At 42.6% G+C, this 20,517-nt stretch overlaps 1 protein-coding gene across 1 annotated transcript; it reads right to left on the bottom strand.

The window, feature by feature from the left end:
• Positions 1 to 941: 941 nt before the first annotated feature.
• Positions 942 to 2,779, bottom strand: LOC117496465 (NLR family CARD domain-containing protein 3-like). The gene is made up of 2 exons (XM_034148141.1): positions 2,699 to 2,779; positions 942 to 1,994 (listed from the first exon to the last, which is right to left on the bottom strand). The coding sequence occupies exons 1-2, from the start codon at positions 2,733 to 2,735 to the stop codon at positions 1,066 to 1,068; spliced, it is 966 nt and encodes a 321-aa protein (XP_034004032.1). The 5' UTR covers positions 2,736 to 2,779; the 3' UTR covers positions 942 to 1,065.
• Between the last annotated feature and the right edge of the window lie 17,738 nt (positions 2,780 to 20,517).

Raw genomic sequence — 20,517 nt, 5'->3', positions numbered from 1 at the left:
ATTACAGCAATTCAGCCTGAAGAAGGATTGGCAACAAAAACGTAACGTAAGATGTTCTTTAATATTTAATATTCATTGTTGTAGAATTAGTTTAGATAATAAATAATGCTTCACAATAATTAAAAGACCTTAAAATAGTAAGTAATAACACCCCCTTGGAGCACCCTCATTTCAACCTACAGAGCTTTGGTGGAGGCTTTCACCACTGGCATCAGCCTCAGAAGATCCTCCTCCTGAATCTGAGTATGTCTTCAGGTCAAACACCTCCAGATCGCTTTGTGAAGACAGTAAGATGAAGACCAAAGCTGACCCACTGAACAGGTGACCACTTATCAGTGGAGAGAGAAGTTGAATTCAGGCCTTTCTGGATCTCATGAATTAGTGAACTGTCGTTCAGTTCATTCAGACAGTTGGAAGAGATTGATGCTTTTCTCTGCCCAGAGAAATTATTTTCGATCTTCTTCCTGATGTATTTAACTGTTCCTGGTTGGTCAGTGCGCTGCTTTTGTCTGTGTCACCAGGCTGTAGGAGTGTCTGATTGTCTCAATGAGAGACCCATGAGGAAGCGGTAGGAACAAGTCCAGGTGTCCGTTTTGGACCTCTGTAAGGCCTTGTCCACTGCACTCTGATAGAAGTGTTCAGGTCTGACTCCGAACCAATTAGACCACAGTGGAGGATGTTGTTCTTCTGACAACAGATTGACTCCAGAGTTAAAGAATGTCAGATGGACATAAAGAGCAGCCAGGAACTCCTGAACGCTCAGATGGACGAAGCAGAACATCTTGTCCTGGTGCATTCCTGTCTCCTCTTTAAAGACCTCAGTGAACACTCCTGAAGTAACTGAGGCTGCTCTGATTAGTGTGCAATTTGTGCCACACTCCGGGGGTCAGGTCGGACTCATAGAAGATGATGTTGCCTTCTCTTCAGCTCCTGGAAAGCCAGTTTCCCCAGAAACCCAGGACCATCTTCCTGCTCTCTGGATTCCAGTGTGGATCTGTCTCAGCTCCTCCATCATACTTGACTTTCTTCACTTTGGACTGAACCACCAGGAAGTGGATGTACATCTCAGTCAGGGTCTTGGGCAGCTCTCCTCCCTCTCTGGTTTTCAACATGTGGTCCAGAACTGTAGCAGAGATCCAGCAGAAGATGGGATGTGGCACATGATGTGGAGGCTTCGTGAGGTCTTGATGTGGGAGATGATGGTGCCGGCCGGCTCCTGATCTCTGAATCTCTTCCTGAAGTAAACCTCCTTCTGTGGGTCGTGAACCCTCGGACCTCTGTCACCATGTCCACACACTGAGGAGGGATCTGATTGGCTGCTGCAGGTCTTGTGGTTATCCAGAGGCGAGTTGAGGGAAGCAGCTTCCCCCTGATGAGGTTTGTCAGCAGCACATCCACTGAGGTGGACTCTGTGACATCAGTCAGGATCTCAGTGTTGTGGAAGTCCAGAGGAAGTCGACACTCATCCAGACCGTCAAAGATCAACAGGACTTGGGACTCTTCAAACCTCCAGACTCCTGCTTTTTCAAATTCAGGAAAGAAGTAATGAACAAGATCCACTAAACTGTACTTTCTTTCTTTCAGCACATTCAGCTCTTTGAAAGAGAAAGGAAATATGAACTGTATGTCCTGGTTGGCTTTGCCTTCAGCCCAGTCCAGAGTGAACTTCTGTGTTAAGACTGTTTTCCCAATGCCAGCCCCACCCTTTGTTATCACTGTTCTGATTGGTTTATCTCTTCCAGGTGAGGCCTTAAAGATGTCTTCACATCTGATTGTTGTTTCTGGTGTGTCTGGTTTCCAGGATGCTTTCTCAATCTGTATGACCTCGTGGTCTTTATTGGTCTCTGCAGTCCCTCCCTCTGTGATGTACAGCTCTGTGTAGATCTGGTTCAGAACGGATGGATTTCCTGCTTTAGCAATCCCCTCAAACACAAATTCAAACTTCTTCTTCAGATTAGATTTGAGTTTATGTTGGCCCATTGCAGCAAGAAATTCTACAAGAAAAAAAAAATGATTAGGGGCTTATGGCCGTGTTTAGGCTTGCATATTTTCATTATTGTCAACAAAGACACGGCTGGAAACGAGAAAGCCACGCCCGAGTTGAAAGTGAAACGTTGGGAAGGCAGCAGCTTACACTGCTTGTAATGTGAAAAGGAACAACCAATCACAGCCGAGAGATACCTTGACTTTCGTAAATATTGGTATGCAGCAAATATGCAGAAATTGTTTATTTTAGTGACATTACACTGACTTGAAGATCTGTCCAGTGTTTCACCTTTCTTCATTTTATAAGAACCACTGATAAAATGTGACACGAACATTAATAATCTCTGCTCTTGTGTCTCTCAAGTGCTCGTGTCATGCACATACCCACACACACCAAGAGCGAAGCGAACTGCGTTTTCTAGGGAAAACACTGCTGTCCCATGGACAATATTTTAATAGAACTTTAAAAAACAACACCTGGAAGATCGGAGAGAACTGTTAGCTGGTTATGGTCCCCCTGAGCAACCTAAAGGCGAAAGCTGCCTCAGCGCCCTTGTAAAGTCGACGCAACAGTAGGCTCCACATGCCTAGACAAACAGCTTTTGATGGTGTGTTAACCAGTATGAATAGATTTAATGCAGATTTTAATATTGACAGTAAACTGTAGACGTGTGAATCTATGATTTTAACATTTATTTTTAAACGTCCTTACTGTTTCTCAGTGAGTCTGCCAGTTCCTCCTGCTTCATTGTTCTCAGGAAGTCCAGTGTGATCTTCAGAAATGCCTCTCTTCTGCTCCCTCCTCTGCTCTTCCTCTTCCCCATCAACCACTTCTTCAGACTTACCTTGGCTCTCGAAGCATTCTGGGTTATTAGTTCTCAAAACCTTCTGGAACTTCTTAAGCTCTTTCTTCAGATAGGCAAACATGTTCTCCTCAAGAAGCTGCAATTCAATAAAATTGAATTTTTGTTAAAAATGTGCTTGTATTCTGTCTTACCAAGTCTTCCCCTTGAGTCAGAAAAAATCCATCCTATATCTGTTTCTACCCGAAAGCAGAATCCTTGCTAGTGATTCAGCTGCTGTCACAGTGTTGCAATCAAGGCTTATTCCTGCCACTACACTAATCATTTAGCCGTTTGCCCGTTCAACTGTTGGACGATACCTGTGACTGCGTCTACTGCTGCTTTGATTGGTTAGTTGGATTGTTTGACTTTGGTGTTTGGGTTAGCTCGGATTGACAACAATCACACAATAACGGTACGTCTACACAGCAGCGTTAAAAAAATCTTGGAGGTGTATCTGAAGCTTGAGGATTTTTTTGCGAGCAAACCAATCACATGAATCTCCCGCCCCCGCGACATACGAAGACAAAAAGCCCTGAAGTAGTAAACTGGATATAAACTCCCCAAAACAGGCGAAAAACCTACCACTGTCTCTGCCACCTCCTCCATGCCTGGCTCCTCCTCGGTTTATATCCCGGTAGGTCTGGTCATAAAGCACCGGGTGATTGATTCGCTACCGCTAATTCTCCCTCCATTTTTTGGAATATGAGGGGAACTGACCTGCGGTAGTCTCTCCCAGCATACACGCCGTTTTGATTGGCTAGAGCTTGAACTGTCAGATTTGCGTACAAGGATTTGATTGGCTGACGCTTCCCTCCTCAGCTTCAAAAGTTGAACATGTTCAACTTTGAATCCTCAAAATCTCCCGCTCGCCTGCCCACAATCCATTTCGGCCGAAAAGTGAGGGAGAAGAAGTGACGTCACCCCATTCAAAGTGAATGGGCAGAAGCGTTCAAGATTTTTTTTAACGCTGCTGTGTGGACGTTCCGTTAACACAAACCATCTAACGCAATCAAGGCATGGCAACGTACGTGTTATGCCAAAGGAGTCTGGTGGCTTTAATGAGAGCATGAATAACCGCTTCAGTTCCCCAACTGAAAGGTTTATAGGACAGCAATATTTATTGGTAAAGCAATACCATATTCTAAATATAGCTTACCCCTAAATCTTCTGATATGGGCACGTGATCATTCATTTTGCAGTTTTTTGTGTCACTTCTGTTTGCAATTTCACTTGCTAACACAAAGAAAAACAAGCAAGGTCAATAAAACGTACGTAGAGGTTCTGATCACTCCTCCAGTGTCTGCTCTGATTCTTGCACAACACGTTGACGCCCGGCAATCCCGATCCCACCCTGCCCCCACACCCAGAAAACCTTCTCCTCCCAGCGGTCCCAAACCCCCTGCTGCTAGCCTGTGTGCTCATATTCAGATCTTTGCTAACTTGCGTTGGCAAGCAGTTAACATTACCAGTAAATAACCGATAGTTGAAGCGGAGTTTCTCGAGGGACATCAGAGGAAACCCCAGGAAACATTTAATTCATTAAATATGATGCAATTTTACTAAAGTGAACTCTAATGCCGATAATCTTACAATCTTGCACAGGAGACGTCACGACTCGCACTTCAAGGATTACATGCAACGTGCAGGAACATGCGTTTGGGCTGCAGAGTGGGACTGAGAGAGGCACCTTTCTCCCTATTACAAATCAGAATTATCATCAAAATAACTTTTGTAGTTTCTCCAAACTGCATGATCTACTGCATGGATAAGAACACTACTTCAAACCAGAGGTGGGAGTAAGTCCTACATGTGCACGTCATGAGCAAGTCTCAAGTCTTGACCCTACAAGTATCAAGCAAGTCCCCAAGTCACTGTGGTGAGAGTCAAGTCAAGTCATACAAATTCTGATGAATAAGCCAGTTTCCGCATTTAAATCAGTGGTTATGAAATGGATTGAACCCACACTATGATCTTCATTACATACACAGTTAATCATTTGAAATCTAATTTAGACCGATGACAATCATATTAGATTCATATTAACCCTAGAACTGCAGACAATATAGCTAGGTCTCAATCAAAGTCTGTTCAAAAAGGCAGAATTCCAGGTAAGAAAATCGTATTATGGCATTTGCCATTACACATATTTAATTTAAATGTCTGTTAACACTAGAACCGCCAACAGCGTCAGCACCTACAGAGATATCATTTTCAAATCATTTAATTTGTTCCTCTTCATAATTTCCTTATAAATTAAGTAGGACGATTTAAAACTCACTTAATTGGGTTAATTTAGAAATGGCTTCAGTTTATCATCATAACAGATCAAAAAGTTCAGATTCATTTCACAATAAATCAAGGAATGATGCACTTCTACAAACAAAAACAACATAATTAAAACATTTAAACAAACTACTAAAAGTAGATGAACTACATTATTCAACAGTTTACAGAAACTTCTGATAACACAGGGGAAATAAACCTCTCTCTCTCTCTCTCTCTCTCTCTCGAGAGAGAAGAGAGAGAGAGAGAGAAGAGAGAGAGAGAAGAGGGAGAGAGGAAGGAGAGAGAGAGAGAGAGAGAGAGAGAAGAGAGAGAGAGAGAAGAGAGGAGAGAGAGGAGAGAGAGAGAAGAGAGAGAGAGGAGAGAGAGAGAGAAGAGAGAGAGAGAGGAGAGAGAGAGAGAGAGAGAGAGAGAGAGAGAGAGAGAGCGAGAGCGAGCAGAAGAGAGACAGAGAGAGAGATGAGAGAGACGAGAGAGAGAGGAGTAGAGAGCGCGAGAGAGAGAAAGAGATAGCATGAGAGAGAGAGAGAAGAGAGCGAAGAAGAGAGAGAGAGAGAGAGATGAGATGATCTCGAGTATATATCTCTCGCGCTCTCTCTTATCGCAGATATCTCTCTCTCTCTCTCTATCATCTCTCTATGCTAGCTAGTATGATCTCTCATCTCTCAGACCGTCAGTATCAGGGTTAGTCAAAATGAATCCCTTGGAGGTTCTAGTGTTCATTTACCGTTTTGTCCAGTCTCTTGCTAATCGATTTGAAACCAAGTCTAACGTAGCTTAAACTTAACGTTAGCTTTCTAGCTACACATCACAACCATTCACGCACCTTTCTCTGTGGGTTTTTTTTGTAGTGACGAATGAAGTTGGATGTTGTGTTGGTGGTCGCTGTCACTGATCTTTATGCTGCAGACCCTGCATACCGCTGTTCTCTTCTTATTAGCGTCATCGACAACATAATCCTTGAATCCAAACTTCACTATTTGTGGAGTAACGCTAGCCGCTGCCATGTTAACTGACGCTCCTGCCGTCTAGTGGGTTGCCAGGTTTGCGCGCACGGCGCTATAATCACCCAATCACGTTTTTAGAAAAAACTAAATGTAATATCTCACTACAAAAATATGCGACTTGAGTCTGACTCGAGTCAAGTCATGTGACTCGAGTCCCCACCTCTGCTTCCAACAATCCGAAATATCACATTAAAGGTGAGCATGTTTACACACCCTGAATATGGAGTCCAACTCTGTGTGAACCTCTGAAGTTTCCTGTTGATCCCTGGGGAGAAAAAAACGTTCATTAGTGTTTGATTTAAGTCAAACAAACACTGAAGAATGTAAGTGTTGCAATACATGGAGAATTGACAAAAGACAGGCTAAGATGTTAGAAGCTCGTTGCCTGAAGAAAGCAGGTGTTTCAAGTTAGAACATTAACTAATCGTAGCCACCAGGTGTCAGACCGTAGGCAAGCACATACAGTGTTGTTGTATCCTTTCTAAGACAATATGAGCTCAAAAGGTCCGGTTAACTTACTTAGGAATTGCATCTTGCCGTTTGAAAGCTGTAGGGCATGGGTCGGCAACAGGCCATTGTTGGCCCGCCAGCAATAATATTTGGCCCGGAAAATGTGCTTTGTTTTGAAAGAAAAGTTTTGGCTCATCGGACATTTATGAGAGAACATCCCTAATGTCCGAGTGCAAGTGAATGCAGCACAAGACGCGAGCCTTGTAACCCCTCCCCCGGCCCTGGCACGAGCATGCAAATGTGATGGTCATTTGAACCAGACGGCGCAAAACGAGAAGCATTCGGTCTACAATGACCGAGAAGAGACGGTCAGCATTGATTCAAAACACACTAAAGCTTTGGACCTTAATAAGTTTGTGAGCAGGGGCGGACTGGCCATCTGTAGAATCTGGAGAATCACAGAACGGCCGGTCGTCAAGGGCCGGCTCGGTTCGCTGACGGCCGGCACCGCAGCGAGGCTCCCCCCCGTTGACAATTCACTAGATGGCGGGCCAGCTAGTGAATTGTCAGTGAATTGGGCCCGAGGCCAAACTCACTTGCTAGGGTAATCCATGGAGCGGTCACTACTCATGGACACACAGCTTTGTGTTGGAAAATCTGCTCTTTTCTCCTCAGTCCTAAAAAAAAAGGTGAATCGATAAACAAAGTCAAAAGGATTAAAGCTAGCTAATGGTACATGAAAAAAAGGTGTTTCAAGTTAGAACATTGATTAATCGTTATCTGGCTTAACTAACCCAAAACAAACGCACTCTCGCTAAACTGTCCTACGACGCTGGTTATCAACTCGTTAACTCAAGCCAGGGTTTCTCCGTCCGGCTGAGAGCGCGTTCACATGACAAGCGTACTGACAGCGCAGCGTCATACTTCCTGAATGAAAAGTGAACTTTAATATTAGACAACTATGAAGAAGTTAAACTTTAAACATCCATGACTTAAACACTTTATCCAGGATCAAAGCCACATAGTTGCACCTGCAAGGTGAATACAGCTGGTAAAAAAAAAAAGTCGTTCAGCATAAGTTACCATGGAGATCTAGCCCGCTAAGAACAGAACCAGCGTCGTAGGACCGGGAACCCAGAGTTAACCCTGAAGTTACCTCGATAAGCAAAAATTCGGCTTCGTAGTACAGGCCTCAGGTGTCAGATTGTAGACAAGCACATATAGTATGTTGTTTATTTTCAAAGGACAACATGAGCTCAAAAGGTTCTGAAAATTAGCTTTGTGTCCGGTCCAAACCCTGGGAGCAGGTACCGGCAGGGAGACATCAGTGAGGAGCATGGAGCTGTGAGGAAAGAGTTTGGGTGGCAGCCCAGAGCCGGGTGTACAAGAAACCTCTGTGTGTGTGTGTGTGTGTGTGTGTGTGTGTGTGTGTGTGTGTGTGTGTGTGTGTGTGTGTGTGAGTGTGTGATAGTGTGTGTGTATCTCTGTCTCTCTCTCTTTGTCAATGTGTGTCTCTCTCTCTCAACTGCACTTGCTAATGTTAAATGTAACCTCCTCCTCACCAAGTTATTACTCTTATTATTAACCATCTGAACAATACATTCAAAAAGATGCTGAGGGTTACACTCAGGCAGAAACCCTTGTTCTGAAAAAGAAAAGATGAAAGCCCGATAACAATTTAAAAAAATGTATATATTGTTTTAAATTGAAATATCCCTTTTACACTGTACTGCTATTTTACTACTTAACTAAACTTACTGTGTTTCTGTAATATACTGCCCTTGTGTATTTATTATAAATAAAGCAGTTTATATTATCAGATGATGTAAAAACTGAATCCTCTTCAGGTTACAGTAGAAACAGACTCTTACTTTGTGTCTGAGGGTCCGGGTTCTTTACTGAAGACTGGAGGTTCCCCTATGGACCGGTCACTCTTCAGAGACAGACAGCTGGGGGCTGGAGACCCTGCTCTCTGTCTGTGGAAACAACACATGTTTTACACACATCATTAGTTCTTGTAAAAAGCAGCATTTGATTTCTGCCCATTTAAAGATGTTTGGACTTGCTCTGAACTGAATCAAATACATTACATTGCGTTAAATAAAAACTGAATCCTCTCCAGGGGCCTCATTTATAAACGGTGCGTACGCTCAAAAGATGGCGTACGCCAGTTTCTAAGCAATGTTTGCGATTTATAAAAAACTAACTTGACAGGAAAATGTGCTGTCCTCCACGGACACTCTGACCCATCTGTACCCACTAAGCACAACAACGGGAGAGACGAGAAACTGCGACGCCGTTGGCAGAAGGAAGAATGGAGAGAAATATGTGGAAATAATACCATAAATAAAATGTTACCTCTCATTTATCAAATATGAAGAATTCATTTTCAAACATTGATTAAAGCCAATCTTAAAATGATTAAACAAACGCCTGTTTGAGACTCCTCAGTGCACACAAAAACATAACTTGGAGAAATAAATAAATACGGAAATGTTATTGATCACCCCTCGATTATGTTCTCTTGTTAAGAAATGTTTTCTCATAAATGATGCGGTATGCAGGAGGACAGAATTACGTCTAAACTGACGCCGTTTTTCATTTCTATAGGTTGTAGATACGAGCTTGGTTTTATATACCATCATGTTTAATCGTGTTTAATGTCGTTCGCCAATACTTGATAAGTCGCTCATAAAACACAGGAGGTATGGAAACTAAGAACACCATATAACACAACACATTTGTTTTATTTCATTTAACTGGTGGATAGAGTTGCCGGGGTGTTGAGATGACGTTTTTTTTTTTAACAATGACAGAAAAATCTGAAAGCCGTCCGTCATTTTGACAGATTAGAGCAAACTCAGAACAGCGCCAAAGTTTCCGCGCAGCGGGGCTCCGGTGTTATGCCGTGTTATTATGTATGCCCTCCCAAAAGGAAATGATATCGTCTCCAAACCTAACTTTGCCGAACAGATCAGTGAAATGTCTGTGAGTACTTGCTTTACGCTGCGCGCGCTCCCGCGAGGTGCAGTGGGCATGAATAACACGCCGCTAACAGTTCACGAGCGAGTGTGCGCCCCGCCCCCCCCCCCCGGCAGAGTTGTGTACAGGCCGACGGGTTATAATGGATTTTGACGGAAATGTTACGATCCTGTCCGTCAAAATGACGGGCAGCAAAAAAGTCTAGCACAACCTCTGGCTGGAACACAAACCACGAAATGAAATACATTTTTTTCAGATCCAGTCGCCATGACTCCACTCCGGAGGGATCCCCCGATACTTTCTTACAGTTGCTCATCATGGGGGGGGGTCTCCTGTCCCCGGCACAAACACACTGACACACTGCCTGAGGAAGGTTATGTGTATTTTGTCATTCACTTTTTTCAGACCACTTATTTATTTATTTTGGTGACGATCCGACCTCCATGCTGCTACTCTGGTTCAAACTGCATCCACCAAACAATGTGATTTATCTCCACCTCCCCAAAAGAACCTAAATCTGACTCGGTGTGAGATGTCTTTTTTAGCTGTTCTGTCGTCATTTCCGGTGATCTTCTTCCTGGTGTCAGATTGTAGACAAGCACATATAGTATTGTTGTTTATTTTCAAAGACAACATGAGCTCAAAAGGTTCTGAAAATTAGCTTTGTGTCCGGTCTAAACCCTGGGAGCAGGTACCGGCAGGGAGACATCAGTGAGGAGCATGGAGCTGTGAGGAAAGAGTTTGGGGGTGTGTGTGTGTGTGTGTGTGTGTGTGTGTGGTGTGTGTGTGTGTGTGTGTATCTCTGTCTCTCTCTCTTTGTCAATGTGTGTCTCTCTCTCTCAACTGCACTTGCTAATGTTAAACGTAACCTCCTCCTCACCAAGTTATTACTCTTATTATTAACCATCTGAACAATACATTCAAAAAGATGCTGAGGGTTACACTCAGACAGAAACCCTTGTTCTGAAAAAGAAAAGATGAAAGTCCGATAACAATTAAAAAAAATGTATATATTGTTTTAAATTGAAATAGCCCTTTTACACTGTACTGCTATTTTACTACTGAACTAAACTAACTGTGTTTCTGTAATATACTGCCCTTGTGTATTTATGATAAATAAAGCAGTTTATATTATCAGATGATATAACAACTGAATCCTCTTCAGGTTACAGTAGAAACAGACTCTTACTTTGTGTCTGAGGGTCCGGGTTCTTTACTGAAGACTGGAGGTTCCCCTATGGACCGGTCACTCTTCAGAGACAGACAGCTGGGGGCTGGAGACCCTGCTCTCTGTCTGTGGAAACAACACATGTTTTACACACATCGTTAGTTCTTGTAAAGAGCATCATTTGATTTCTGCCCATTTAAAGATGTTTGGACTTGCTCTGAACTGAATCAAATACATTACATTGCGTTAAATAAAAACTGAATCCTCTCCAGGGGCCTCATTTATAAACGGTGCGTACGCTCAAAAGATGGCGTACGCCAGTTTCTAAGCAATGTTTGCAATTTATAAAAAACTAACTTGACAGGAAAATGTGCGGTCCTCCACGGACACTCTGACCCATCTGTACGCACTAAGCACAACAACGGGAGAGACGAGAAACTGCGACCCCGCTGGCAGAAGGAAGAATGGAGAGAAATATGTGGAAATAATACCATAAATAAAATGTTACCTCTCATTTATCAAATATGAAGAATTCATTTGCAAACATTGATTAAAGCCAATCTTAAAATGATTAAACAAACGCCTGTTTGAGACTCCTCAGTGCACACAAAAACATAACTTGGAGAAATAAATAAATACGGAAATGTTTAGGGATGTCCCGATCACCTTTTTTTGCTCCCGATCCGATTCCGATCATTTGATTTTGACAATCTGCCGATACCGATTTTTCCCGATCCGATCTTTATGCAATGCATTAAAAAAAAAAAAAGGTAACAGATAACGGCTGGTCATCCAACGCGATGAATTCAGCTATCTTGGCTGTTATGTTTTTGGCTTTTTCACTGTTCTGGGGCAGTTTCTCTTTCCTTTTAAAAGTCTCTGAAAGTGTCGGTTGTTTCAGTGCCGTTACCTGAGTGGCCGCTGTGTACTCGTCGTGTTGTTGTTGGTGGTGTTTGTATTAGATTGGTCGTGTTGAACGTAGCTCTGTTCTTTCCACCACGCGGAACCTCCGCCTTGCAAACATTGCATCTGGCTGTTACACTGCCTTCGCTTTCAATTTTATAATACTTCCAAACTCCTGACATTTTCTCTGTCCCGACTCCCGAGTCACCAGCTGAACGTAGCCTCTCGTTAGCTTACTGCTACTATTAGACACTGCGCCCACTCTGTTGCCAGATTTGAGAGAAATAAGCAACCAGGTCTATGAAAACAAGCCCAAAAGAAGCAACACATACATGATGTTGTGTAATTTTAAACCAAAACTAAGGCCTCAGGATGACTTTAAGACGTGAACATGGTCATTTTTGTTTTGTAACATTAAATAAAATAATAAAAATATTTTATATAAAAAAAAATTTTTTAAAAATTAAAAATTAAAAATTCCCGATCCCCGATTTTTTTCTCCCGATTCCGATCTTTTGAAAATCACGTGATTGGCTCCGATCCCCGATCACGTGATCGGATCGGGACATCTCTATAAATGTTATTTAAAACCACCTAGAATATGTTGAGTTAATGTTATGACATGTGTTCTCATAAATGATGCGGTAAGCAGGAGGACAGAATAACGTCTAAACTGACGCCGTTTTTCATTTCTATAGGTTGTAGATACGAGCATGGTTTTATATACTATCATCTTTAATCATGTTTTATGCCGTTCGCCAATACTTGATAAGTCGCTCATAAAACACAGGAGGTATGGAAACTAAGAACACCATATAACACAACACATTTGTTTTATTTCATTTAACTGGTGGATAGAGTTCCTGCGGGGGGGGGTGTTGAGATGCACAGGCTGCATTGGAGACGCTGCGCACAGCTGATTGACAGCTGGAACCAGAGGTCGTGTTAACCGAATATTTTCCGTCTATGACGTTTTTTTTTTTTTAACAATGACAGAAAAATCTGAAAGCCGTCGGTCATTTTGACAGATTACAACAAACTCAGAACAGCGCCAAAGTTTCCGTGCAGCGGGGCTCCGGTGTTATGCCGTGTTATTATGTATGCCCTCCCAAAAGGAAATGATATAGTTTCCAAACCTAACTTTGCCGAACAGATCATTGAAATGTCTGTGAGGACTTGCTTTACGCTGCGCGCGCTCCCGCGAGGTGCAGTGGGCATGCATAACACGGCGTTCACGAGCGAGTGTGCGCCCCCCCTGGCAGAGTTGTGTACAGGCCGACGGGTTATAATGGATTTTGATGGAAATGTTACGATCCTGTCCGTCAAATGACGGGCAGCAAAAAGTCTAGCACAACCTCTGGCTGGAACACAAACCACGAAATTAAATACATTTTTTCAGATCCAGTCGCCATGACTCCACTCCGGAGGGATCCCCCGATACTTTCTTACAGTTTCTCATCATGGGGGGGGGGTCTCCTGTCCCCGGCACAAACACACTGACACACTGCCTGAGGAAGGTTATGTGTATTTTTTTTGTCATTCACTTTTTTCGGACCACTTATTTATTTATTTTGGTGACGATCCGACCTCCATGCTGCTACTCTGGTTCAAACTGCATCCACCAAACAATGTGATTTATCTCCACCTCCCCAAAAGAACCAAAATCTGACACGGTGTGAGATGTCTTTTTTAGCTGTTCGGTCGTCATTTCCGGTGATCTTCTTCCTGAGGCCTGTACTACGAAGCCGGATTTTCTCTTAGCCGGCTGACTTCAGGGAAAACTCGGGCTTTCCGGTCCTACGACGCTGGTTCTCTTTTTAGCGGGCTAGATCTCCATGGTAACTTATGCTGAGCGGCTAACCTCCTCGGGAGGAGGTTAGGTTGCAGGCTAAGAGATCAACTCAGTGAAAGCACCGCCTGCTGACCAATCAGAGCTCCGTGTGCGGAGTTTAAAGCGATCAAGTCATATTACAGGATAGAGGAAATACAGAAAAACTGCCGTTGCAGGAAAGACGGCCGGCAAAAATCAACTGACTGTGTGAACGTGAAAATTAATAGAATATCCCCTCCCATCTTCAGAGCAATCTGACTATTATAACATTAGCGTTAAGAAAGCTTACTTAAATATCTGCCACAACATAAGTAACCGGATCAGAGTAACATTAAGTACAGTCCGCGGCACTGTGAGTGCAGACGTCGATGTGTCCCATTATCATTCATATCATCTCACATCATAATGTATCATATATTTCCTTATCCGAGTCAGCTTCTTGAGCCGTATCTGGCCGTGCAACACTCACAGTGTCACATACTGTATGCAGAAGTATTATTTTAAGCAACACATTAAGTTGACGAAACACTCGAGTCAAATGTAATTAAAGTCAGATCGTGTCTTGGACGGGGCAGTGATATCATAAACCTGTTAATGTACGCATTCAAACACTTTTTCTTTTACCAGCTGTATTCACCTTGCAGGTGCAGCTATGTGGCTTTGATCCTGGATAAAGTGTTTAAGTCATGGATGTTTTAAAGTTTAACTTCTTCATATTTGACTAATATTAGTTCACTTTTCATTCAGGAAGTATGACGCTGCGCTGTCAGTACACGGCTTGTCCATGTTTGTGATTGGTCGAATGCTCCAAATACCACCCCTTTTATGTGAACGCGCACCTAACTAGATAGGACACGGCTGGCTTGAGCGATCCACTTGATAACCAGCGTCGTAGTACAGTTTAGCCAGAGCGCGTATGTTTTGGATTGGGCCAACCGGCTAACTCCAACATATCCAGGTTAGGTTGAACCAGCTTCGTAGTACAGGCCTCAGGTGTCAGATTGTAGACAAGCACATATAGTATTGTTGTTTATTTTCAAAGACAACATGAGCTCAAAAGGTTCTGAAAATTAGCTTTGTGTCCGGTCTAAACCCTGGGAGCAGGTACCGGCAGGGAGACATCAGTGAGGAGCATGGAGCTGTGAGGAAAGAGTTTGGGTGGCAGCCCAGAGCCGGGTGTACAAGAAACCTGTGTGTGTGTGTGTGTGTGTGTGTGTGTGTGTGTGTGTGTGTGTGTGTGTGTGTGTGTGTGTGTGTGTGTGTGTGTGTGTGTGTGTGTGTGTGTGGTGTGTGTGTGTGTGTGTGTGTGTGTGTGTGTGTGTGTGTGTGTGTGTGTGTGGTATCTCTGTCTCTCTCTCTTTGTCAATGTGTGTCTCTCTCTCTCAACTGCACTTGCTAATGTTAAACGTAACCTCCTCCTCACCAAGTTATTACTCTTATTATTAACCATCTGAACAACACATTAAAGAAGATGCTGAGGGTTACACTCAGGCAGAAACCCTTGTTCTGAAAAAGAAAAGATGAAAGCCCGATAACAATTACAAAAAATGTATATATTGTTTTAAATTGAAATAGCCCTTTTACACTGTACTGCTATTTTACTACTGAACTAAACTAACTGTGTTTCTGTAATATACTGCCCTTATGTATTTATTATAAATAAAGCAGTTTATATTATCAGATGATATAACAACTGAATCCTCTTCAGGTCAGGTTACAGTAGAAACAGACTCTTACTTTGTGTCTGAGGGTCCGGGTTCTTTACTGAAGACTGGAGGTTCCCCTATGGACCGGTCACTCTTCAGAGACAGACAGCTGGGGGCTGGAGACCCTGCTCTCTGTCTGTGGAAACAACAAATGTTTTACACACATCATTAGTTCTTGTAAAGAGCAGCATTTGATTTCTGCCCATTTAAAGATGTTTGGACTTGCTCTGAACTGAATCAAATACATTACATTGCGTTAAATAAAAACTGAATCCTCTCCAGGGGCCTCATTTATAAACGGTGCGTACGCTCAAAAGATGGCGTACGCCAGTTTCTAAGCAATGTTTGCGATTTATAAAAAACTAACTTGACAGGAAAATGTGCGGTCCTCCACGGACACTCTGACCCATCTGTACGCACTAAGCACAACAACGGGAGAGACGAGAAACTGCGACACCGTTGGCAGAAGGAAGAATGGAGAGAAATATGTGGAAATAATACCATAAATAAAATGTTACCTCTCATTTATCAAATATGAAGAATTCATTTTCAAACATTGATTAAAGCCAATCTTAAAATGATTAAACAAACGCCTGTTTGAGACTCCTCAGTGCACACAAAAACATAACTTGGAGAAATAAATAAATACGGAAATGTTATTGATCACCCTCGATTATGTTCTCTTGTTAAGAAATGTTTTCTCATAAATGATGCGGTATGCAGGAGGACAGAATTACGTCTAAACTGACGCCGTTTTTCATTTCTATAGGTTGTAGATACGAGCTTGGTTTTATATACCATCATGTTTAATCATGTTTTATGTCGTTCGCCAATACTTGATAAGTCGCTCATAAAACACAGGAGGTATGGAAACTAAGAACACCATATAACACAACACATTTGTTTTATTTCATTTAACTGGTGGATAGAGTTGCCGGGGTGTTGAGATGACGTTTTTTTTTTTAACAATGACAGAAAAATCTGAAAGCCGTCGGTCATTTTGACAGATTAGAACAAACTCAGAACAGCGCCAAAGTTTCCGCGCAGCGGGGCTCCGGTGTTATGCCGTGTTATTATGTATGCCCTCCCAAAAGGAAATGATATCGTTTCCAAACCTAACTTTGCCGAACAGATCAGTGAAATGTCTGTGAGTACTTGCTTTACGCTGCGCGCGCTCCCGCGAGGTGCAGTGGGCATGCATAACACGCCGCTAACAGTTCACGAGCGAGTGTGCGCCCCCCCCCCGGCAGAGTTGTGTACAGGCCGACGGGTTATAATGGATTTTGACGGAAATTTTACGATCCTGTCCGTCAAAATGACGGGCAGCAAAAAAGTCTAGCGCAACCTCTGGCTGGAACACAAACCACGAAATGAAATACATTTTTTCAGATCCAGTCGCCATGACTCCACTCCGGAGGGATCCCCCGATACTTTCTTACAGTTTCTCATCATGGGGGGGGGGTCTCCTGTCCCCGGCACAAACACACTGACACACTGCCTGAGGAAGGTTATGTGTATTTTGTCATTCACTTTTTTCGGACCACTTATTTATTTATTTTGGTGACGATCCGACCTCCATGCTGCTACTCTGGTTCAAACTGCATCCACCAAACAATGTGATTTATCTCCACCTCCCCAAAATAACCAAAATCTGACTCGGTGTGAGATGTCTTTTTTAGCTGTTCTGTCGTCATTTCCTGTGATCTTCTTCATGCAGTCAGTCAAAATGAATGAATGAATGGGCGTTTCTTTGACTATTTATAGGCAAATATAGGCGTTACGTGAAGCCTGCAAAAGCTGCGCCGCATTTCGAGTTGTGATTTATAAAGGGAAACCGCCGTAGGACGTGCGTGCGCAGTGTTTTATAAATCGGAATATTTGTGTGCGTATTTACTTGCTTTGTCCTACGTACGCCACCTTCCCACGTGAATCCTACGCAAGGCTTTATAAATGAGGCCCCTGGTGCCAGATTGCAAGACAGCATATATAAAATAGTTATATAGTAAGGGCCCGTGTCCACATCGCATATTTTTCTGAGCGCCGGTGAGTTAGTGACTTTTATCTCCGTACTTAGAATTAGAATTGGGAGGGATGAAACCCTCTTTTAATGGTCACACATGCAGAGCACACAGCACACACAGTGAAATGTGGCCTCTGCATTTAACCCATCTTAGTACCAGGAGTCTAGTACTAGGAGAAGTGGGCAGCTAGTGTACTTCCTCCTTGCTCTGCAGCTGTCAGACTGAGCAGTGAAGCACTTTCATGCAAAGTGCAGCAAGATTATTCAGGTTGGTTTGAAATGGTAAAAAAAAACAATGTCAACAACAAATGTCTTACATTTGAAATTCCTTATAGGACAATTTGAGCTCAGAAGGTTCTGTTAACATTCCTAGGAATTAAGGCCCCGGCTCCACGGGAACGCATACGGCAAAACACATCGGAGTAACGCAAACGCAAACGCAAAAACCTTCCGCCCACACGCAATATACACCGGATTGTGTCAAGCTCCACGAGACGGCTCCGTTTACATCCAACCGCTGGAAAAGCTGCACTACATATGCCGAGCCTGTACGTGGCGCTGTAACTTCCTCCACAAAAGCAGCAACTTCCTCCACAAAAGCAGCGAAGAAGAATGGTTGTCATGGCTGCACTTCTGTTTATTCTCCGTGGTGGGGGCCGACGGAACCGGGCAGAGTTTTTCGCCGGTCAGCGTGTGTTAAAGTTTAAATCTTCCGGACAAAATTATAAAAGTGCCGGTCAAAGGTCTTCTTTGTTATTTATTGAGCTTTAAAACAAATGAATAACGACGATATAATGATATATAATCATAAAATACACGGAGGCTGTCTCTTTTTCCTCCCTCTCTTCTCACAGCGTCAGTGTCTGTCTCATGCAGCAGCTGATCCTGTAATGATGACCCGACAGTAAAAATAAACATATTTATAACTAGTTTAGGTAGTTTGAGAGGTAATTAAAATAGCTAAGGGTGATGATCTGACTTGAAGTGTGTGTTTTGCTCCCGCTGCATCACAGCGGGAGGAGCTGCGTGTCTCCGTCCTGTCAGATTAGACTTCACTCGCGTTTATGTCCATATCGAGATAAAGATAAATAATCTGAATTCAGTGTGCAGTGTACTTTGCGGGGCTGAGCAGCAGAGGTGGGGAGAGGCGGGGCTATTGCGTCGTCACACGGCCCCGTTGGACCCCCCAGAGTGCTCCGTTCCCCGATCTATCCACCTTTGGACCCGTTGTCGTTTGCAGGGTCCGTTTCTACCGTTCCGTTACGGCGTCGTCTAGCTTAAAGGGCTATACGCAAGAGAAATGTGCGGATACAACCCGTTTTCGTTCCCGTGGAGCCTAGGCCTAAATCTGAGTGCTTGATAGCTGTGGGGGACTGTGGGGTCCCCTGTGGAGCGGTCACTCCTCATGGAAACACAGGATGGTTCAGGAGAATCTGCTCTTTCCTGCTCAGTTCTGAGAGCAATGGAGCGTTGAGAGAGAGGTGGAAGAATATGAAGCTCAATGACTGGAAAAAGATCTGTTTCAAACACTTTCACATTCACAATGACGGCTGGGTTTTTTGTTGTTGCTTGAATGCAGTCACACGTTCACACAATCCTGGTCTAAACCATTCTCTAGTTAGGTTCTTCTTAGATTAGAAGAATACTACACTATAGGTTTAATACAATGTACAATGCCACATTTTATATTTCATAAGCAAACAAGAAAAAAACCATTCCAGTAAAGTGATCTTGATTATTGTAATCATGTGGCGGGAAGAGAAACTGACACCATATTCTGCTAAATGTATGCAACAGTCACTTTTCTGAATCAGTCACATCTCAGAGATCTTCCTCTCACCTCTCATGTTCCTCAGACAGAGTGCTGCTGGAGGGCGGGACCCCCCCCTCTTCTTCCTCAGATTCACTCATGGTGCAAACAGGACCTGAAAACACATCAAACATGTTGTGTTAGCAGGAGTCATTACAAAGTTATGATTTAGGTTGGAATCAATCAGGACCATCAATTCCCTTGAGAAAATAAAGACGTGTATAAAACATATTAAATACAAAGAAGTATTCAGATCAGTTTCTACAATAGAAAAACAACAGATTTAAATAAAAAATAAAAACCTTGCCTTCGCATTTAAATTGTATTTATAAAACTATTCAGGTCGCTTTCTGAATACCTCAATAAGCCTTTAAGCCTTAAGGGTACCAAAAAATACAGATTAAAAATCCTGCCTAAAATATAAATTGTACCATTTCATTATTTGCGTGTGTGCGTGTGTGTGTGTGTTGCATGCATGTAGCAGCAACTTGTGTGTTAACGTAATTACGTAAGATCTCCTTATAAAACAAAATGTCCGACAAAGATAAACAACTTTTATAATATCACTAACTTTAATTCAGCTTCGGTTGTGGTAACAATGTACAACACAAAAACATCGCGACCAACCGTCACATTAACGGTTTATAAAGCCGTTAAAAAAACTTTAAGTTGTCTAGAACAATGAGGAAGTTTGTGCTAAGCTAACCAAGGCCTAGTATAGCTAGCATACACAGTTAAAGACATTTATAAACTAGATAGCATTCGAGGTAACGTTACAGCACGAGTAGTATTACATATATACATATTTAATATGTAGTGAGACTGAATCAAAGTGTTCAATAATATATGTTTATATGTCGAGGGTTAAATCCGCAGTTCATCTTACCTTTAGTGCGCGCAGTTATTTGCCAAAGTGAAAGTGAAAATCAACATGACTCAAAACATAAGGTGTGACACGTCAGTTGGAGGTTGGTTGTATAGAAAACACACGGATTACAGGGAGTCAGACATTAATAAAATGCGTTTCTGAAACCATTTTTAAATTAAAACCTCACTGTAAGAATATCAGTCTTCTTATGGACCATTCAGGCAGATAGAATTGATTTTCAGGCGGGTATAAAGTAACAAATAGAGGGGTTATTTGAAACGGGAGAGCCCAAAACTCTTCCGCCTGGTCCCGCACAGTACTCTGCTGTGATTGGCTCGTTGCGTCTATGCGCTGATTTGATTGGATGCTTCTTACCAGCTTTCCGTGCACATATAAGGACTTTGACACCATGCCTTGCTCTCTATGTGACAGCCAGGTATGTGAAAGAACAGTGCTGGACAAGTACACAGATGCTTTACTTGAGTAAAATAACAGAGTATTATAAGCAAACAACACAGTCTTTACAATCTACAATCGTAAATGAAGTATATAAAAGTGTATACAGTTGTTTTTACTAAATGTAAGAGATACCAGATAAATACACTATTATAGCTTTTATGAGTTTTCTTGTCTTTCTATAAGTCTCTACTGAAAAAGA

This window comes from Trematomus bernacchii, unplaced genomic scaffold (genome assembly GCF_902827165.1).
Source record: "Trematomus bernacchii unplaced genomic scaffold, fTreBer1.1, whole genome shotgun sequence".
Lineage (NCBI taxonomy): Eukaryota > Metazoa > Chordata > Actinopteri > Perciformes > Nototheniidae > Trematomus > Trematomus bernacchii.
This window is presented reverse-complemented; position numbering and strand designations above follow the sequence as displayed.